The sequence below is a fragment of the Sapajus apella genome, unplaced genomic scaffold, assembly GCF_009761245.1.
Source record: "Sapajus apella isolate SASKATOON/1434 unplaced genomic scaffold, GSC_monkey_1.0 scaffold75, whole genome shotgun sequence".
NCBI classification, from domain to species: domain Eukaryota; kingdom Metazoa; phylum Chordata; class Mammalia; order Primates; family Cebidae; genus Sapajus; species Sapajus apella.
In genome coordinates, this window is record NW_022437015.1 from 114,845 (window position 1) to 135,821 (window position 20,977).

The 20,977-nt window shown below is 43.8% G+C and overlaps 1 protein-coding gene and 1 long non-coding RNA gene across 3 annotated transcripts; both read left to right on the plus strand.

Moving 5' to 3' along the window:
• The first annotated feature begins 475 nt into the window (after positions 1-475).
• On the plus strand, positions 476-9,068 carry LOC116532207. The gene is made up of 3 exons (XR_004260764.1): positions 476-610; positions 2,603-2,604; positions 9,035-9,068. It is a non-coding gene; the product is annotated as an uncharacterized LOC116532207 (long non-coding RNA).
• An 8,550-nt stretch (positions 9,069-17,618) lies between these two features.
• On the plus strand, positions 17,619-20,049 carry PABPC1L2B (poly(A) binding protein cytoplasmic 1 like 2B). Of its 2 annotated transcripts, XR_004260765.1 has the most exons (2): positions 17,888-19,013; positions 19,200-20,049. XR_004260765.1 is itself a non-coding variant. In XM_032251297.1 (1 exon), exon 1 carries the CDS (start codon positions 17,968-17,970, stop codon positions 18,568-18,570), a length of 603 nt encoding a protein of 200 aa, XP_032107188.1. In that variant the 5' UTR covers positions 17,619-17,967; the 3' UTR covers positions 18,571-20,049. The 2 variants fall into 2 exon arrangements, 1 of the variants encoding a protein (XP_032107188.1); XM_032251297.1 differs by having other exon boundaries at positions 17,619-20,049.
• The last annotated feature ends 928 nt before the right edge of the window (positions 20,050-20,977 follow it).

Here is a 20,977-nt window from a genome sequence, read left to right on the forward strand (position 1 = left end):
AAACTAGGTAATGAAGGAACACACTTCAAAATATTAAGAGACATCTGCGGAAAACCAACAGGGAGCATCATACTGAATGTACAAAAGCTGGAAACATCCCCTTGAAAACTGGCACAGGACAAGGATGCCCTCTCTCATCACTCCGATTCAACGTGTTATTGGAAGTCCTGGCCAAAGCAGAGAGGCAAGAGAAACAAAGAGCATCCAAATAGGAAGGGAGGAAGTCAAATAATCCCTGTGTGCAGATGACATGATCCTCTATCTAGAAAACCCCATAGTCTCAGCCCCAAAGCTTCTTAAGCTAATAAACAACTTCAGCAAAGTCTCAGGATATAAAACCAACACACAAAAATCACTAGCATTCCTATACACCAACAACAGTCAAGACAAGAGCCGAATCAGGAACAAACTCCCATTCATAATCGCCACAGAAAGGATAAAATACCTAGGAATACAGGTAATCAGAAAAGTGAAAGAGCTCTACAAAAAGAACTGCAAACCACTGCTCAAAGAAATTACACATGACGTAAACAAATGAAGAAACATTCCATGGTCATGGATAAGAAGAATCAGCATCATTAAAATGGCCCTACTGCGCAAAGTAATTTATGTATTCAACGCTATTCGTATTAAGCTACCACTGATGTTCTTCACAGAACTAGAGAACATTGTTTTAAAATTCATATGGAACCCACAAAGAGCCTAAATAGACAAGTCAATGATTAAAAAAACACAAAGGACAAAGCTGGAGGCATCATGGCACCCAACCTCTAACTATACTACAGGGCTACAGTAAGAGATTGGTACTGGTACAAAAACATAGACCAACGGAATAGAATAGAGAGCCCAGAAATAAGGCCACACACCTAAAACCATCTAATCTTCAACAAAGCAGACAGAAACAAGCAATGAGGAAAGGATTACCTATGCAATAAATGGTGCTGGGATAACTGGCTAGCCCTATACAGAAGATTAAAACTGGACCCCTTTCTTACACCATAACTAATGTCAATCCTACTGAAGCTATCTCAAAAAACAGAGGAGAAGGGAATACTTTTAAACTAATTCTACAAGCCCAGTATTACCCTGATACCCAAATTAGAAAAAGACACATCAGGGGAAAAAAACAAAAAACAAAAAACATAGGCTAATATCTCTGATGGATACTGATGAAAAATCCCCGACAAAATACTAGCAAGTCGAATTCAACAATACATTAGAAAGGTAATTAGTCATGACCAAGTTAGGTTTATCTCTGGGATGCAAGGATGATTCAACATATGAAAATCAATGACCTTGATACATCATCATCTCAACAGAATATAGGTTAAAAATCATGTGATCATTTGAATTGGTGTTGAAAAAGTATTTGGTAAAATTCAATATCCCTTCATGATAAAAACCCTCACAAAACTGGGGATGAAAGAAACATACCTCAACAAAATGAAAGCCATGTATGAGAGACCCACAGCTACTATCACACTGAATGGAGAAAAACAGACTTTTCTCTGGGATCTGGAATGTGACAAGGATGCCCACTTTTACCACTGTTATTCAACATAGTACTGGACGTTCTAGCTAGAGCAATCAAACAAGAGAAAGATATGAAGGGCACCCAAACAGAAAAGTAAAAAATCAACGTATTCTTGTTTGCTGATGACATTATCTTATATTTGCAAAAACCCAAAGACTCCACCAGAAAACCATTAGAACTGATAAATTCAGTAAACTTGCAGGATACAAAATCACCATGCAAAAAATCAGTAGCATTTCTATATGCCACCAGTGAACAATGTGAAAAAGAAATTTTAAAAGTTATTCCATTTACAAGAGCCACACAAAAAATTAATACTGAGGAATTAACTTAATCAAATAATTGAAAGATCTCTGTAATGAAAACTGTAAAACACTGATGAAGGACGTTAAAGAGGACACCAAAAAATAAAAAAAGAAAAGAAGAAAAAAAACATATTTCATGCTCATGGATTGAAATAATCAGTATTGTTCAAATGTCCATACTACCCAAAGTAAGCTACAGATTCAATGCAATCCCTTTCAAGAGACCAATGGCATTCTTCTCAGAAATGGAGAAAACAATCCTAAAAGGTTTATGGAACCACAAAGGACCCAGAATCGCTGACGCTATCCTAAGGAAAAGGACAAACCTGGAGGAATCACATTACCTGACTCCAAATTATAAACTACAGAGCTAGAGTAATCAAAACAACATGGTGCTGGCATATAAACAGATACATACACCAATTGAACAGATTAGAGAACCCAGAAATAAATCAACACACTTACAGTGAACCCATTTTTGACCAAGGTTGTAAGAGCATACACTGGGGAATAGATAGTGTCTTCAATAAGTGGTGCTATGAAAACTGGATTATCTATAGGCAGAAGAATGAAGCCATACCCTATGTCTCACTATATACAAAAATCAAATCAAAATGGATTAAATACTTAAATCTAAGACCTCAAACTATGCAACTACTACAAGAAAACTTTGGGTGCAAAGAAAACAATCAACACAGTGAAGAAACAACGTGCAGAATGGATTTCCCAACTATCCATCTGAGAAGGGATTAATAACCAGAAGATGTAATGAACCCAAGCAACTGTTTAGGAAAAATATCTAATAATCAGATTAAAACAGGCAAAAGATCTGAATAGACATTTCTCAAAAGGAGACATACAAATGGCAAAGAGGCATATGAAAATGTGCTCAACATCATTGACCACTAGAGAAATGTAAATCAAAACTACAGTGAAATATCATCTCATCTCAATTAAAATGGCTTACATCCAAAAGACAGGCAATGACAAACACTAGTGAGGCTGTGGAGAAAAGGGAACCCTTGTATACTGTTGGTGGGAATAAAAATTAGTACAATCACTATGGAGAGCAGTTTGCAGGTTCCTCAGAAAACAAAAAGTTGAGATTCCATACGATCCAGCAACCCCACTGTTGGGTACACACCGAGAAGAAAGGAAATCAGTAAAGCAAAGCGGTATCTGCATTCCTATGTTTATTGCAGCACTGTTTACAATAGCTAAGATTGGGAAGCAACCTAAGTGTCCATCAACAGATGAATGGGTAAAGAAAACATGGTACATATACACAATGGAGTAATATTCAGCCACAAAAAAGAATGAGATCCACTCATTGGCAGCAACATGGGTGGAACTGGAGATCATTATGTTATGTGAAATAAGCCAGGCACAGAAAGGCAAACATTGTGTGTTCTCACTTATTTGTGTAATCTAAAAATGAAAGCAGTTGAATTCATGGCATAGAGAGTAGAAAGATGGTTACCAGAAGCTGGAAAAGTAGTGGGGTGTGGGGGGAAGGAGGTGGGGTGGTTAATGAGTACATAACAAAAATAGAAAGAGTGGATGAGGCATACTATTGACAGCACAACAGGATGAACATAGTAACAACTTAATGGTACATCTTAAAATGACTAAAAGATGGCTTGTAACACAAAGGATAAATGCTGGAGGGGATGGATACTGCATTCTCCATGACGTGCTTGTCTCACGTTGCATGCCTTTATCAAAACATCTCATGTACCCCATAAAAGTATACACTTGCTATGTACCACCAAAAAAAAAAAAAAAAAAAAAAATTTAATAAAAAAACTTAAAAAAAAAAAAAAAAACTTCAAAAGTGGCAGACCTTTCAGGAGTCCATGGAATCCAGAATAAAAAAGAGGATTCACGCTTGATATCAGGATTAACCTCCCTCTAGTGGTTCACCCTAAACTGCGAAGAAATGTGGCCCTGTGGCCAACATTATTAGAGATCCATTAAAAGGTAAAAGGCTTGTGTTGCTTTTCAAAGCCCAAGTAATTCGATTAAGTTTTCAGGATTGGATGTAAGTAATCAGCAGTCAGTTTAAAAAAGAGGATACAGAAAGAAGGAGGAGAGGCTAAGGGAGGGGAAAAGGGTCGTAACATACTCATTTTATGGGAAAGGCGATGAAGGCGTATGCTAGTAACTGAGAGTTAAGTATATCACTTAAAGTTACTAGAGTCACCAGTAGAAGATCTAAAGATCAAAAGGTATAAAAAATTGCCAGAAAGAACGACAGGGGGATTGGTGGAAAGATGAGTGAATAAGAACAGCTCCAATGTGCAGCTCCCAGTGAGACTGATGCAGAAGGCAGGTGACTTCTGCATTTCCAACTGAGGTACCTGGTTCATCTCACTGGGACTGGTTGAACAGTGGGTGCAGCCCAAGGAGGGTGAGCTGAAGCAGGGCCGAGCGTCACCTCACCCAGGATGTGTAAGGGGTCGGGACACTCCCTCTCCTAGCCAAGGGAAGCCATTAGATTCTGTACCCTGCACTCCAGCATGGATACTGTGCTCTTCCCACAGTCTTTGCAACCGCAGACCAGGAGATTCCCTACGGTACCTACACCACCACCAGGGCCCTGGGTTTACAGCACAAAATGGGGTGGCCTTTTGGGTAGACACTGATCTAGCCACAGCAGTTTTTTTTTTCCGTACCCCAGTGGCACCTGGAATACCAGTCAGACAGAAATGTGAACTCTTCTGGAAAGGGGGCTGAAGCCAAGGCAGCATGTGGTCTGGCTCAGTGGGTCCCACCCCCACAGAGACCAGCAAGCTAAGATCCACTGGCTTGAAATTCTCATAGCTAGCACAGCAGTCTGAGCTTGGCCTGAGGCATGTGAGCTTGGTGGGGGAGGAGCTTCTGACATCGCTGAGGCTCCAGTAGGCAGATTTAGCCTTGCAGTGTAGACAAAGCCACCAGAAAGTTCAAACTGGGTGAAGAAAGAATCCAGTGAGACAGTCTGCCTGCAGTGGCCTTGCTGAGTATGGCATCTGTGAAAAAAGGCAGCAGCCCATCAGGGACTTATAAATAAAGCCCCCAATTTCCTGGGACAGAGCACCTAGGGGAAGGGGTGTTGTGGGCACAGCTTCAGCAGACATAAACATCTCTGCCTGGCAGCTCTGAGGAGAGCAGCAGATCTCCCAGGCACCGAGTTTGAGCTCTGATAAGGGACAGACTGCCTCCTCAGGTGGATCCCTGACCCCTGTGTATTCTGATTGGGAGACACTTCCCAGCAGGGGTCAACAAACATCTCAGACAAAAGAGCTCTGGTTGGCATATGGTGGGTGCCCCTCTGGGACGAAGCTATTGGAAGAAGAAACAGGCATCAATCTTTGCTGTTCTGCAGCCTCCACTGGTGATAGCCAGACAAGCAGGGTCTGGAGTGGATCTCCAGCAAACTCCAGCAGACCTGTTGCAGAGGACATTAACTGCTTAAAGGAAAACTAATAAACAGAAAGGAATAGTTTTAACATCAACAAAAAGGACGTTCACTCAGAGACCCCATCCAAAGGTCACTGACTTCAGAGACCAAAGATGGATAAATCCACAAAGACAAGGAAAAACCAGCACAATAAGGCTGAAAATTCCAAAAACCAGAAAACCTCTTCTTCAAGGGATCACAAGGACTTGCCACCAAGGGAACAAAACTGGGCAAAGAATGAGTTTGAGTTTGATGAATTGACAGAAGCAGGCTTTGGAAGGTGGGTAATAACAAACTCCTCTGAGCTAAAAGAGCGTGTTCTAACCCAGTGCAAGGAAACTGAGAACCTTGATAAAAGGTTAGACAAATTCCTAACTAATTGAATAACCAGTTTAAAGAAGAACAAAATGACCTGATGGAGCTGAAAAACACAGCATGAGAATGTCGTGAAGCATACACAAGTACCCATGGCTGAATTGATCAAGTGGAAGAAAGGATATGAGAGATTGAAGGTCAACTCAATGAAATAAAGTGAGATGACAAGATTAGAGAAAAAAGAGTGAAAAGAAATGGGCTAAGCCTCCAAGAAATACGGAATTATGTGAAAACAACAAATCTACCTTTGATCGGTGTACCTGAAAGTGACGGGGGGAATGAAACCAGGTTGGAAAACACCAACCTAGCAAGGCAGGCCAACATTAAAATTTGGAAAATACAGAGAACGCCACAAGGATACTCCTTGAGAAGAGCAACCCCAAGACACACAATCGTCAGATTCACCCAGGTTGAAATGAAGGAAAAAATGCTAAGGTCAGCCAGAGAGAAAGGTCCAGTTACTCACAAAGTGAAGTCCATCAGGCTCACAGCAGATCACTCGGCGAAAACCCTACAAGCCAGAAGAGAGTGGGGGCAAATATTCAACATTTTTAAAGAAAAGAATTATCAGCCCAGAATTTCATATCCAGCCAAACTAAGCTTCACAAGCAAAGGAGAAATAAAATCCTTTACAGCCAAGCAAATGCTGAGAGATTTTGTCACTACCAGGCCTGCCTTACAAGAGCTCCTGAATGAGGCATGGACAGGAACAGCCAGTACCAGCCACTGCAAAAACATAGCAAATAGTAAAGACCACTGACACAATGAAGAAGCTACATAAACTAACGGGCAAAACAACCAGCTAGCATCATAATGGCAGGATCAAATTGACACATAACAATATTAACCACAAAAGTAAATGGGCTAAATGCCCCAATTAAAAGACACAGACTGGCAAATTGGATAAAGAGTCAAGACCCATCAGTGTGTTGTATTCAGGAGACCCACCTCATGTGCAAAGACACTAACACATAGGCTCAAAATAAAGGGATGGAGGAATATTTGCCAAGCAAATGGAAAGAAAAAGAATAAAAGCAGGGGTTGCAATCCTACTCTCTGATAAAAGACTCTAAACCAACCGAGATCAAAAGAGACAAAGAAGGGCGTTACATAATGGTAAAGGGATCAATGCAGCAGGAAGAGTGAACTATCCTACATATATATTCACCCAATACAGGAGCACCCAGATACATAAAGCAAGTTTTTAATGACCTACAAAGAGACTTAGACTGCCACACAATAACAGTGGGAGACTTTAACGTCCCACTGTCAATATTAGACACATCAACAAGACAGAAAATTAACAAAGATATCTAGGACTTGAACTCAGCACTGGACCAAGGGGACCTAAAAAACATCTACAGAGCTCTCTCTACCCCAAATCAACACAATATACATTCTTCTCAGCACCATATCACACTTATTCTAAAATTTACCATATAATTGGATGTAAAACACTCCTCAGCAAATGCAAAAGAACAGAAATCGTAACAGACTATCAGACCACAATGAAATCAAATTAGAACTCAGGATTAGGAAACTCACTCAAAACCGCTCAGCTACACAGAAACTGAACAACCTGCTCCTGAATGACTACTGGATAAATAATGAAATGAAGGCAGAAATAAAAATGTTCTCTGAAACCAATGAGAACAAAGACACAACATACCAGAATCTCTGGGACACATTTAAAGCAGTGAGTAGAGGGAAATTTATAGCACTAAATACCCACAAGAGAAAGCAGGAAAGATCTAAAATCGACACCCTAACGTCACAGTTAAAAGAATTAGAGAAGCAAGAAAAAACAAATTCAAAAGCTGGCAGAAGACAAGAAATAACTTAGATCAGAGCAGAACTGAAGGAAAGAGAGGCGCGCGCACACACACACACACACACACACACACACACACACACACACACAAACCCTCAAAAAATCCGTGTATCCGGGAGATGATTTTTTGAAAAGCTCAACAAAATAGATAGACTGCTAGCTAGACTAATAAAGAAGGAAAGAGAGAAGAATCAAAGAGATGCAATAAGAAATGATGAAGGGGATATCACCACGATCCCACAGAAATACAAACTACCATCAGAGAATACTATAAAAACTTGTATGCAAATAAACCAGAAAACCTAGAAGAAATGGGTAAATTCCCGGACACTTACGCCCTCCCAAGACTAAACCAGGAAGAAGTTGAATCCCTGAATAGACCAATAACGAGTTCAGAAATTGAGACAGCAATTAATAGCCTAGCAACTGAAAAGAGTTCAGGACCAGACGGTTTCACGGTCAAATTCTGTCAGAGGTACAAAGAGGAGCTGGTATCATTCCTTCTGAATCTATTCTGAAGAATAGAAATAGAGGGAATCCACCCTAACTCATTTTATAAGGCCAACATCATCCTGATATCAAAACCTGGTAGACACACGACAAAAAAAGAAAATTTCAGGCCAATATCCCTGATGAACATCGATGCGAAAATCCTCAATAAAATACTGGCAAACTGAATCCAGCAGTACATCAAAAAGCTTATACACCACGATCACGTCGGCTTCATCCCTGGGATGCAAGGCTGTTTTAACATTCACAAATCAATAAAAGTAATCTATCACATAAACAGAACCAAAGACAAAAACCATATGATTATTTATTTATTATACTTTAAGTTCTGGGTGGAACTGGAAACCATATGATTATCTCAATAGATGCAGAGAAGACCTTCGAGAAAATTCAACGATTTTCATGCCAAAAACTCTCAATAAACTAGGTATCAACGGAATGTATCTCAAAATAGTAAGAGCTATTCATGACAAACCCGCAGCTTATAATCATACTGAATGCGCAAAAGCTGGAAGCATTCCCTTTGAAAACCGGCATGACACAAGGATGCCCTTTCTCACCACTCCTATCCAACATAGTATCGGAAGTTCTGGCAACGACAATCAGGCAAGAGATAGAGATAACGGATATTCGATTAGGAAAAGAGCAAGTCCAATTATCTCTGTATGCAGATGATAGGTTGTATATACAGGAGACCCCATCGTCATAACCCAAAACCTCCTTAAGCGGATGAGCAACTTCACCAAAGTCTCAGGATACAAAATCAATGTGCAAAAATCACAAGTATGCCTATATGCCAATAACAGAACAACAGAGAGCCAAATTATGTGTGAACTCCCATTCACAATTGCTACAAAGAGAATAAAATGCCTAGGAATACAACTAACAAGGGATGTGATGGGCCTCTTCAAGGAGAACTACAAACCACTGCTCAAGCAAATAAGAGAGGACACAAACAGATAGAAAAACATTCCATGCTCATAGTAAGGAAGAATAAATATCGTGAAAATGGCCATACTGCCTAAAGTAATTTATAGATTCAATGCTATCCCCATCAAGCCACCATTGACTTCTTCAAAGAATTGGAAAAATTACTTTAAATTTCATATGGAACAACAACAACAACAACAACAACAACAACAACAACAACAACAAAGCCTGCATAGCCAAGAAAATCCTAAGCAAAAGCAAAACCAAACAAAACAAAAAACAAAAACAAAAAAAAACAAAGCTGCAGGCATCACACTACCTGACTTCAAACTATACTACAAGGCTAAATAATCAAAACAGCATGGTACTGGTACCAAAAAGAGATATAGGCCAATGGAACAGTACATAGGTCTCAGAAATAATGCCACACCTCTACTACCATCCCATCTTTGACAAACCTGACAAAAATAAGCAATGGGGAAAGGATTCCCTATTTAATCAATGATGTTGGGAAAACTGGCTATCCATATGCACAAAGCTGAAACTGGATTTCTTCCTCACTCCTTATACAAAAATTAACTCAAGATGAACTAAAGACTTAAACATAAGACCTAAAACCATAAAAACCCTAGAAGAAAACCCAGGCAATATCATTCAGGACGTAGGCATGGGCAAAGCCTTCATGACTAAAACACCAAAAGCAATGGCAACAAAAGCCCAAATCCACAAATGGGATCTAATTACACTAAAGAGCTTCTGCACAGCAAAAGAAACTATCAGAGTGAACAGGCAACCTACAGAATGGGAGAAAATTTTTGCAATCTCTCTATCCGACAAAGGGCCAATATCCAGTATCTACAAAGAACTTAAATTTACAAGTATAAAGCAAAGAACCCCATCAAAAAGTGGGCAAAGGATATGAACAGACACTTCCGAAAAGGAGACATTTATGCAGCCAACAAACATAGGATAAAAAGCTCATCATCACTGGTCATTACAGAAATGAAAATCAAAACCACAATGAGATACTATCTCACACCAGTCAGAATGGTGATCATCAAAAAGCCAGGAGACAACAGATGCTGGAGAGGATGTGGAGAAACAGCAACACTTTTACACCGTTGGTGGGAGTGTAAATTATTAGTCCAACCATTGTGGAAGACAGTGTGGTGATTCCTCAAGGATCTAGAACTAGAAATACCACTTGACCCAGCAATCCCGTTACTGGGTATATACTCAAAGGTTTATAAATTGTTCTATTGTAATGACACACACACACACGTGTGTTTATTGCAGCACTGTTCACAATAGCAAAGACTTGGAACCAACCCAAATACCCATCAATAATAGACTGGATAAAGAAAATGTGGCACATATACACCATGGACTACTATGCGGCCATAAAAAATGACGAGTTCATGTCCTTCGCAGGGACATGGATGAAGTTGGAAACCACCATTCTCAGCAAACTATCACAAGAACAGAAAACCAAACACAGCATGTTCTCACTCATAAGTGGGAAGTGAACAATGAGAACACATGGACACAGAGAGGGGAATATCACACAGTGGGGCCTGTCAGGGGTGGGGGGCTAGGGGAGGGATAGCATTAGGAGAAACACCCAATGTAGATGACAGGGTGGTGGATGCAGCTAACCACCATGGCACTTATATACCTATATAACAAATCTGCACATTTTGCACATGTACCCCAGAACTTAAAGTATAATACAAAAGGAAGAAAAAAAAGAAAGTAAAAAAAGGAAAGCAAGCAAGCAAGCAAGCAAAAAGCAAGAAAGGAAGGAAGGAAGGAAGGAAGGAAGGAAGCAAGCAAGCAAGCAAGCAAAGGGCAGATTGAAGATAGTGTGAGTGAGTTAAATCCTCCTCTCTGGTAGAGTGTGGTCTCTTGATGATGTCTGAAGTTGATCAATTATTGAATTAGCAGATTAGGCATTTTATTTAGATATAAGGAGGTAATGGCCAGAACAAGACAAACAGAAATTATTAAAGTGGTCTACTCTGAGAAGCACAGCTGTGGAGTAGAAAGTGATGGGACCTCAAACCTCTGCTTTTAATGATAAGCTCTTTTGTAGTTTCTGATCATCACTATTATATTTATCATGTGCATATAGTTTTTTCATTAGGAACAATTATTTGGAGACAGTTTTAAAAAGATTAATGTGTATGGGCGGAAGTCCCAAGGTTAATCACCTTGACTTTAGGAAGATTTTACCACATTGAAGGTGATTTCATTTTACATCTACTAAACAAAGTGAAAACCTAAAATTGATCAGCAACTCATGGTACGGGAGATCAGCCAACTCATGCCTCAGTAATCCATGAATGCATCACATCACAATGGTGAATGTTGGTAATATTGTTCCAGAGACATCACGGAGACTTCAGAATGTGTTCAGTAGCCTGCAGCAAAGAAGCTGAAGGAGCGTATTACCTTACAGTAAATTATCTCCCCAAATGGCCCCCAAAAGGTTACTCAAAAGGATGAATGGCAGTTGACAGAAAATTCTCTCCTGACTCAATACCGCATTTTGTTGAGATAGTGTTCCTAAATCTTCTGGGTGGTTTCCTTGAGTACAGAAAATGCCATGCTTTCATGTGTTAATTAATGTGCGAGGCCCTGGGCCTCCAGAAAATAAATAAGTGGGTCATGAAAAGGTCCTATGATTGGGACGAGTACAGAAAAGCTCCATGAGGGTGTGAGCTAAGCGAGTTCAGGCCAGAGAATCAGGCAGTTGCCTGGAGTAAAATCGAGCTATACCCTGGGATGCAGCCCAGAGGATCAGACTCCCTCTGTACTGACACTTTGCTCCTGGTTAGAGAGAAAATTCCAGGCTGCCTGGAGCACCAGAAAGAAAAGACATTGGACCTTCAAAAACCAAAAACCAGCGGGACAAGCACATCCCCAGGACAGAGGGAAGTAAGACTAATGAGTTTCTTGTATTGGGCACTGAATATATGCCAGGCGCTGTGAAAAACATTTACCATGCATTATCACTTTTTATCCTTTTAAATATCCCTTTGTACAGATGAGCACTCCAAAGCTAAGATGGAGGAAAAAAAGGGGTAAAGTAACTTGACCAAAGTAAGCACAACTATTAAGTCATGGCCGGGGGTGTAGCTCTAGGTATATTGTTATAAAATCAGTTCTGTCAACTGCCGAAAATTAGAGCAAAGAAGGACAATAGTTAAAGCTTTAAGCATGTATTAGAAGGTGAATTGGTTCTTAGAGAGAAAAATATCTGGAAGGCTATGTGAAAACCATCAGTCAATACAGCCCTTTTGCTTGGTTTCTAAGCAGAGCTAGGGAAAATCTACTTGTTACAAAGGGAATTTGTAAGATGCTTAATTAGGGTTTCTGAAATTCAAACTCTGAGAGCACACTGAGGCTCAGAGTGGCTAAGTGTCTTGCTCTGAAATTCAGCCTAAGAGCCAATCTGACTCCAAGATCCGTCTCCTTTTGTTTGCACCAAAACGACAACAACAAACCTGCTCTTCTGGCCTGGTAAGAGCACATCTTGGAAATCCCCTTAAATCAGCTTATATAGAAAAAACTCATACTTGTTAATGGTTGCATAATGATCCTCAGAATGGCTGCACCGCCAGCATATCAGTCACTCCTCAACTGATGCATATTTGCTTTGTGCCCTAGTTTGCCCAATATGAATGCTTCCGTGTTAAACATACTTGTACATATGTCCTCATCTCCTGGGGTTCTCATTTCTATAGGACTGACTACCCAATCCATCCCTGCCCCATACACAAATCCGTCTCTGTCAACTCTTCACTTTATAAGGATCCAAAGGGCCGTTTGCTAAATTTGTTGTATTGACTCAGGACAACTTAAGCAATCATTGTTATTATTTATTAAGCCACAGGGGCACATCCAAACACCTTCGAGTTCTCCCTAAATAAGAGCCTAAGGCTGACTTTTTTGTTGGCCTGTATCCCATAATTATTTTTATTTAGAGGAATTTGGTAGTGGCAGGGGTGGGGTGCTGTGTGTGGACGGTGTGAATTGACAGAAACAACTTCCCTACTCCAAAATACAGTTATGTTTTCATTCTCTATTCCCCTAAACACCCTCCCTGCAGCTATGCATCAAGCAATTCATGGAAAGAGGCTTCTTTACGTAGAACCCTGTTTTGGGTGTTTTGATTTACTTTTGTGTATAGAGTTGATCTGTCCCTCTTCCCATGGGCGTCCCTCCTCGCTCCAGTCCTCTTCCTTCTTCCTTCTTCTCTTCCCTTCTGCTCTCTGAACTGCATCCCCGCTCCTTCTGATTTCCCCCTCCTGAAAGGAAGAAGGAGATGGGCCACATGAAATAGCAGAGCAGTGCCTACCCCACTCTTTGAAGTTCTCTGCATCTGAACCTCTCTCTCTTTTGAAAGCTCCACTGAGAAATGATCAGACAGTGAAGTCCGACCCGCGCACACAAAGTCGTCGTTGTCCCATTTTAAGCCAACTCCCGTGCATGTATGGCTAGGAGCATTGAGAGCAGAGTCTGAGTGAGGACATTGAGGCTGGTGGTGAAAAGCCTTGGTGAGAAGTTTGGACATGTTTGGACATGCGAGGCCTTAGAGAGAAGTCCTGTTCACTGTCCAGTCCTTCTGAATCTCTTTTGCTGGCTTGTGCTCCTCAACCCAACTTCTAAATGTCAGAGTATCTCAGGGAGTAGCCCTGCACCTTCTTCTCCTGGCTATACTCTCTCTAGGTGAGCCTGTCCAGTTTTGTGGCTTTAAATCCTAACTGTGTCCTGTTGTCTCAACAATTCTGTTTCTCCAGCCCCTATGGATGACAAGTAAACTTCGGTAACTAAACATGTGCAAATAGGAGCTCTTACACACCCCCATCTGTCTTTCTCCCGTCTCCAAATCTACCACGCCTACTCTCTGTCTTTCCTATGACCGTACATAGACCTCTGATGAAGACGTGCAAGAAAACACTCTTGTAGTAATCATGCGTTTCTTAAGTTTGTTCCCTGATTGCCTCTAATCCACCCGCAAGTGCTGTCTCTTTCCACTTCACAAATATCATGTGAATCCATGCATTAGTCTCCACACTGATGCTTCCAGTCTGGGCCAAGCCCCTGCTGTCTCCGGACTGGACTACTGCAAGAGCCTCCTAACAGGTCTCCCTGCTTTCCTCTGTGCCCTGCCCACTTGAGATATTGACCACATAGAGCAGCTAGAGAGAAACCACTGAATATGCATTAGACTACACTACTTCCCTGCTTTGATCCTTTCTCTGGCTCCCCTGAGCTCTCTGAAGAGGGACCAGAGAGCTTCATCTTCATCATGGCACCACCCACCACCACAGCTTCCTCCCTCTCTTTCCTCTATCCCCTCTCACAATGGGCTCCAGCAATATTGGCATCCTTTCTGCCCGCCCTGCCCCTCCCAGCACACTCTCTTTTCCGCTATGGAGCCAGGGGAATTGCCGTTCCCTCTGCTGGGCAGGTTTCCCCCCTGATTCCTTGAAAGGCTGATGGCTTATCATTGTCCTCAGAAAGGCCTTCCCTGGGCTTCATGTCTCCTGTTTTGCCACTTTTCTGGAGTTCTAGGCAATATGTACCAAGTCACCTGGTTTATATCCCTGAGAGCATTCGTAGCAACCTTTAACTGTTTTCATACTCCCTGATCTGTCTATTGTCTGTTTCCCCACTAGAAAACAAGCTCCCTGAGTTCAGGAACGGTCTGGCTGGCAGAATACCTGGTAGACAGAAGACCCTCCAGGAACACTCCTTGAATCACTGAATAAATAAAATCAGCAGCACTTCCTCCCACAGGAAGGGAAACTTCCCCTCCCTCCACTGAGGCTCCACGGGGCTATTTTTGCCTCTGTGATAGCGTGTCGTGGTCAGAACACATTCCATTTGCAGGTAGCAGAAACTGAACACAAAGAAACTTAAAATAAATAAATAAATAAAAACTAAAAAAGAGGTGGAAACTCGACTCCATGGAAGCCCCTGAGAAAGGACTTGGGGAGTGGTCCCAGCTGTGTCCTTGTCACTTTGGCAGGCCTGTTCCTGTTGCTAGAGGTTCAGGATCCTAGCAATTGTTTTCAGGTTTGGGGATTTGCTGACCATAGCATGGCTTCCCTCAACTTCCTTCTGCTGCTGTCTCACTGATTTCTGTTGGCTCTGTGGGCTGGAAGCCAATGCCAGAGAAAGAGATCTTGCTGAGTCCTGGTCCTCGACTTGGTCTTCTTTGTCATTTCTGTTTCCTAACAATGGGCCGAGAAGCTCTTCTCATCCACGCCACATCCCCTACCCCTCTGCCAGCATGGCTTCCCCCATGGCCTCTACCTTCCCAGGTCCCTCTCGGACACCAACCTGGAAATGGTGAGGCACAGCTTCATCTGCTCCCTGCCCGAAAGCAACCTAGACCCCCAGGAGATGGCTCTTAACAGCGTGACAGTGATCACCTCGGTCAGGCATGTGCTGTACTGCAGGCTTTTCCTAGGTCCCCTCTGTCCCTTGCCTTTGCTGGCACTAGCCCTGCCTAGGGGCAGAGGGCTGGATTTGCAAGCTGGAGAGGTACATGTCTGTGTATCTGCTTCTCAGCCACCTTGGGATGCTTTTCAGCCAGCGATGAAGCGTTCTCACTGCCTCGCACCCCACAGTGACTCAGTCACTTCCTCAGGTTCACGGTTGTTCTGTCGTGTGACTGCCAAGATCCAGCCATCGCTGCAGCCACAGAAAACAGCATTACTTACCCAAAGAAGGCAGAGGAGGAGAGGACGAGAGAACGTGTGCTGGGCGGATGAAATTCAACGGCTACCATAGTCCAATTACCTAGCACTTATACTCCTCTGCTGACACTTCTGTTTTCTGTAGGGGCAGGCTAAGCTTTAGCAGAGTGAAGGCATCCTGGGGAAAGGCACTATGGTTTTCTCTTTTTAAATATCTGGCCCCACTGGCTCACGGTAAATGTGAGACCCCTGTTTATGGGATGAAAAGGGATACAGGGAAGGATCGTTCAGAGTTGGAAAGTCAGAATTGGTCACATCTGATTTTCTTCTTTCTGTTCCACCAGCCCTGTCTTGGTTTTGTATGTGCATGTACATGCAAATGTGCACTTATACATGCACACTGATGTTTAATTTGTACTCATTCTAAAGTTCTGATCATACTGCTTCCCTCCTTGAACATGCTGAGTGGTCCCCGTGACCTTAGGTATACAGTCGAAGCACCTTAGCTTGACTCTCAGGGCCCCACACCTTCCAGCCCTGTCTGCTACCATGTGTTCTTGGAGACCATGAGCTCTGTTCTTGCCAGATTATTAGGCATGGCCAGAAGCGACCATGCATGTGCTCTCATGCCAAAGGGCCTCGGGCACAGACTGATCCCTCTGCCTGGAATGTCTTCCTTCCTGCGTTGACATGGTGGACTGCTCCTCATGTTTCAGAGCCCACCTCGGGGAGTTCTCTCTTTGGTGCAGCCTCATTTAATTGCTACTAGGAAGAGTTAGTGGCTGCTCCTCCTTTTTGGAGGAAGTGGGGCTGTAGCTGCTGTTACACTCAACTCTCATGGTTGCTCTCTTGTCTATCCCTCCAGCATTTGGCCCCGTGTGGCCTTTCTGCTCTCACTACACACACACTGCTCACCTCTTCTCACCCTGCCCCACACCTCCAACACATCAACACTCACTGCTCACTTATCACATTGCCTGTCCCTTAGCCCCCAGTGCCAAGTACCTGATAAGCTTTCCATAAATATTAGCTGGCGAACTGGGACCAGGCACTTCATTCTAGAGAGCTCAGGTTTTGTTTTGGTTTTCTTTTGAACCTGAATATGTACTTGTTGGTCCAGGTTGGGAGCGCCTTGAGAGCGGAGTCAAGAATAAACAACTGCCTGGCTCTGAACCAGGCCCTGTTCCCAGCCCTGGGTTTGGCTTTCTTCACCTTCTCATTGAGGACAGTACTAGATACAACGTGCTCCTGATTCCTCCACTTCCAGACTGCATGTACTGAGGCCTTGAGTGTATCCTCAGGGCCACCGCACCCTCTCTTGCAAGGTAGTTGACTTAATCATTTAATCGTTCCATTATGTGGAGAGAGGGGATAAAAATAACGCTCCCTTCCGAATCGAACCCTTATCCATTCGGTCTACAGCGGAGCCCTTTCCCTGGCATCCTTTTCATAAATATCCAGGCGATCGGAGAGGCTGAGCGCTGCGCTCCCGCCTCCGCCACAGTCCCCTTCCCCGTCCCCTCCCACCGCCCCGCAGCCCCGCAGCCCCGCAGCAGCCACAGGGGGAACCAAAGAGACAGAAGCCTTCCCAGCTGCCCGGACCACAGACGCCAACACCCCCCGCCCCCCACCACACGCCGCCCGCCCGCCCGCGCCCCGCACCCCGCACGCTACCCCACGACCGAGCGGCGGCGGCAACGGCAGCTGGCTGCAGGCTGCGGCGACTCGCACACCGGCGCGCTCCCGGTAGCGCTTGCTATCCCAGGTGACTTGAACTCGCCAGTTCGGATCCCCTGCGCCAGCTCCCGCTCGCGCCTCTGGTCTGGGTTCCGGCACCCACCCACCGGCCCTCCTGCCTTTCCCCGCCTCTCCGTCCCCCAGCTCGCGGGAAGGGAGGTCGCGGCAGCGGCCCGGCGGCAGCGGAGACCGTGGCGACAGCAGCGACAGTGGCGGCGGCGGTGGCGGCAGCGGCTGCGGCGGCTGCGGAGGCTGCGGCGGCGACCGTGGCAGAGGCGGTGGCGGAGGCCTCCGTGGCGGAGGCGGAAGCAGAGGTGGAGGCTGAGGTGGAGGCTGAGGCCTCAGTAGAGGAGGCAGCAGCGGAGGCCGCCCTGGCCGGGAAGGAGGTGGAGGCCGCCCGGGCTGCAACGGTGGTGGCGGTGGCGGAGGGCAGCGCGGCCGAAGCCGCCGCAGCAGCGGAGGCTGCGGGGCCCCCCTTGGGGGAGGCGGATGCGGATGCAGATGCGGACGCGAATGAGGAGGTGGCGGCCGCCGCGGATGCAGATGCGGATGCTGAGACCCGCGGGGGCTGTGAAGGGAACCCAGATTTTCCGATGGCCTCCCTGTACGTGGGCGACCTGCACCCTGAAGTGACCGAGGCAATGCTGTACGAGAAGTTCAGTCCAGCTGGGCCCATCCTCTCCATCCGCATCTGCAGGGACAAGATCACCCGCCGCTCATTGGGCTACGCGTATGTCAACTACCAGCAACCGGTGGACGCCAAGCGGGCCCTGGAGACCCTGAACTTTGATGTCATAAAGGGCAGGCCAGTGCGCATCATGTGGTCCCAGAGGGACCCGTCGCTCCGCAAGAGCGGGGTGGGCAACGTCTTCATCAAGAACCTGGGCAAGACCATCGACAACAAGGCACTATACAACATCTTCTCGGCGTTCGGCAACATCCTCTCCTGCAAAGTGGCCTGCGACGAAAAGGGGCCCAAGGGCTACGGGTTCGTGCACTTCCAAAAGCAGGAATCCGCGGAGCGGGCCATCGATGTGATGAATGGCATGTTCCTGAACTACCGCAAAATTTTCGTCGGGAGATTCAAGTCGCATAAAGAACGAGAGGCCGAAAGGGGAGCCTGGGCCAGGCAGTCCACTAGTGCTGACGTCAAGGATTTCGAGGAAGACACCGACGAGGAGGCCACCTTGCGATGAAGACATCCCAGGAGCTAGCCAGCCAGCAGAGCCAAACCTTGGCTCACACCCGGTTTACAACCCCCCGCCCCCACCCCTCCCCGGCCAACCCACCAGCAGTGTATTTATTGTATTGGGAGTGCAGGTCTCTCTCCCCCTCTCTCTCCCCACTTCCTACTTTCTCCCTCTACCTCTCCTCTCCTCCCCTTCCTCTCCCCGGCCCATCCCCACCAAGGGCCTTGTGAATAATCTTACTCATCTGTGCCATTTGTAGGTTAAAGGCTGCCTCTTCTCCCTGTCGTTTGGTTTAAAAAGCATTTTCATTCTCTCTTTGTTTACTGCACAGGTGATACAATTTCATGGTAGAAACATCAGAAGGGAGGAGGATATCAGATGAGGGAAAAACAAGAGAGTAATTGCTCCCCTGGTCCTACTACCCAGAGAGAACCATTTTTACCTTTTTGGTGTGCTGCTTTTCCAGGCTCTCTTCTCTCTCCCTCTCTCCCTTTTGCTCACTCCCACCCCGCCTTCCCTTTTAACACCCTGTTATAGAATGGTTCATGTATGTGGTGTTTCTTAACCTGCTTTTTTCAGCAACTAAAACCAAACAAAAATCAACCCACTGAACTTCATTCCATGTTATTCAACAGGCTTATGAAACGTCATCTCCAGTGCCTGCAGAGTGCTCCAGTGTATCCGTGGACCTTAACATTTCTGTAATCATTCCCGCATTGTTGGACATTCAGGTGGTGCCTAGTTCTTTCCCTGTGTTTTAGACCAACATTGCGTGCTCTGTACTTTGATGAGTGAATCCTTCCTTGTCAAGCCAAATCTTTGCTAGCATCCCGGTGGTCTCCTTAACTGTGGACTTGCAAGATCCACATATAGACATTTTAAAGACTTCTCCTCTGTGTTGCCAAAAGGCCCCCTTCATAAGCATTGTACCGATTTGCACTCGTGCCGGCCAGCGCAGCTAGTAAAGAATATGCCCGTTTCCCCTGCATAGTCTCCTGGTCACTGTAATTGATTGATTTTGTGTGTGTGTGTGTGTGCGCGCGCGTGTGCGTGGTGCGTGTGTGCGTGCGTGTGTGTGTGTGTCTGGGCCAGCTTGGTGGGCTGCAAATGGTATTTCGCTGTCCTCGGTGGTTTTGCTGGAATCAAACACTGTTTATCACCCCCTTCCCCTGTGCCCACTTCCTGTCCTTTTCCCTGTTGTCAGAAAAGTAATTCGGCGTCATTGCAGGAAAACAATAATCACAAACCAGACCAGTTAACAGAAGAAAATTAATGTCACCAGTAATCATTTCTGGTGATTACCCACACATTCCTCAAGCATTTTCATCTGTATCGGTCCCGTATTTTTCATGTGATAAATATATATATGTGAAATTATTGTATGTACTGTTTCAATATCTGCTTTTTCACACATAAATATATATTATAGACATAGGTGTATAGATATTCTTGAACTTTCATGTCATTAAATATTCTTCTAAAATAGGTTTCATGGATGTTTAGTGCTCTAATGTATGATTGGACTTGATAGAAGGATAGATACATGTACATATTAGATATAGATATAGGGATTTATTTGTTTTAACTAATTGTTAGACACCTGAGTTGTTACATTTTGTTTTCTTATCCAAACCAAAGCTGCCAACAAGATCACAGTGCACAAAGGTTACATTTCTATTTATTTCCTGAACAAATGTTAATAGTATAATTGAAGGATGAAAAGATATGGGAGGCTTAAAATCTTTTTTTGTTGTTGTTTTTTGCTTCTTTAGTAAGTGACCATTGATAAAGATAGTACCAATTTACCCTGATAAACTACACAGATATTGTGAGTGTACCTGGATACCTGTACAGTTTTTGAGATTTGGTATTAACTTACTTATAATTTGAAATTTTTTTTGTTTCTATTTGTTTTAAACATCTTTATGCAGACAATACATTATCATAATAAAAGCATTTAAAAAAATATTGGTAAGGAAATAATAGAAAATCATCCTGAATTCCACCATTTGATGAACATAGAAAAAGCTTTTGAAGCATTTGAGACATATATATAAATAATTTAATATCTCCAAAAATGTAATATATAATGTATCTTCCAGTGTAACAAGTCTTAACATCTTTCCAAATTCTTAGCCTCCTACAATTTTATTTTTACTTAGTGTTTCATATTACAGATGAATTGTAATTTCTAAAACCCTGCCCCTTGATATATTTTTTAAGTGGTTATGGCTTTTCCCCAGTAAGAGTAAATGTATGGTGAACACATTTGGAGCTGAATGTTTGCTGACATCAAGAAATATTTAATTGCCTTATATACCTTGCTCTCTGTTGCCAAGTGTTTCTTCCATAAAGTTTATGCCCCCCAACAGTGTAAGAGAATGCATAATTCCTTGATCATCTTCTTAAGTTA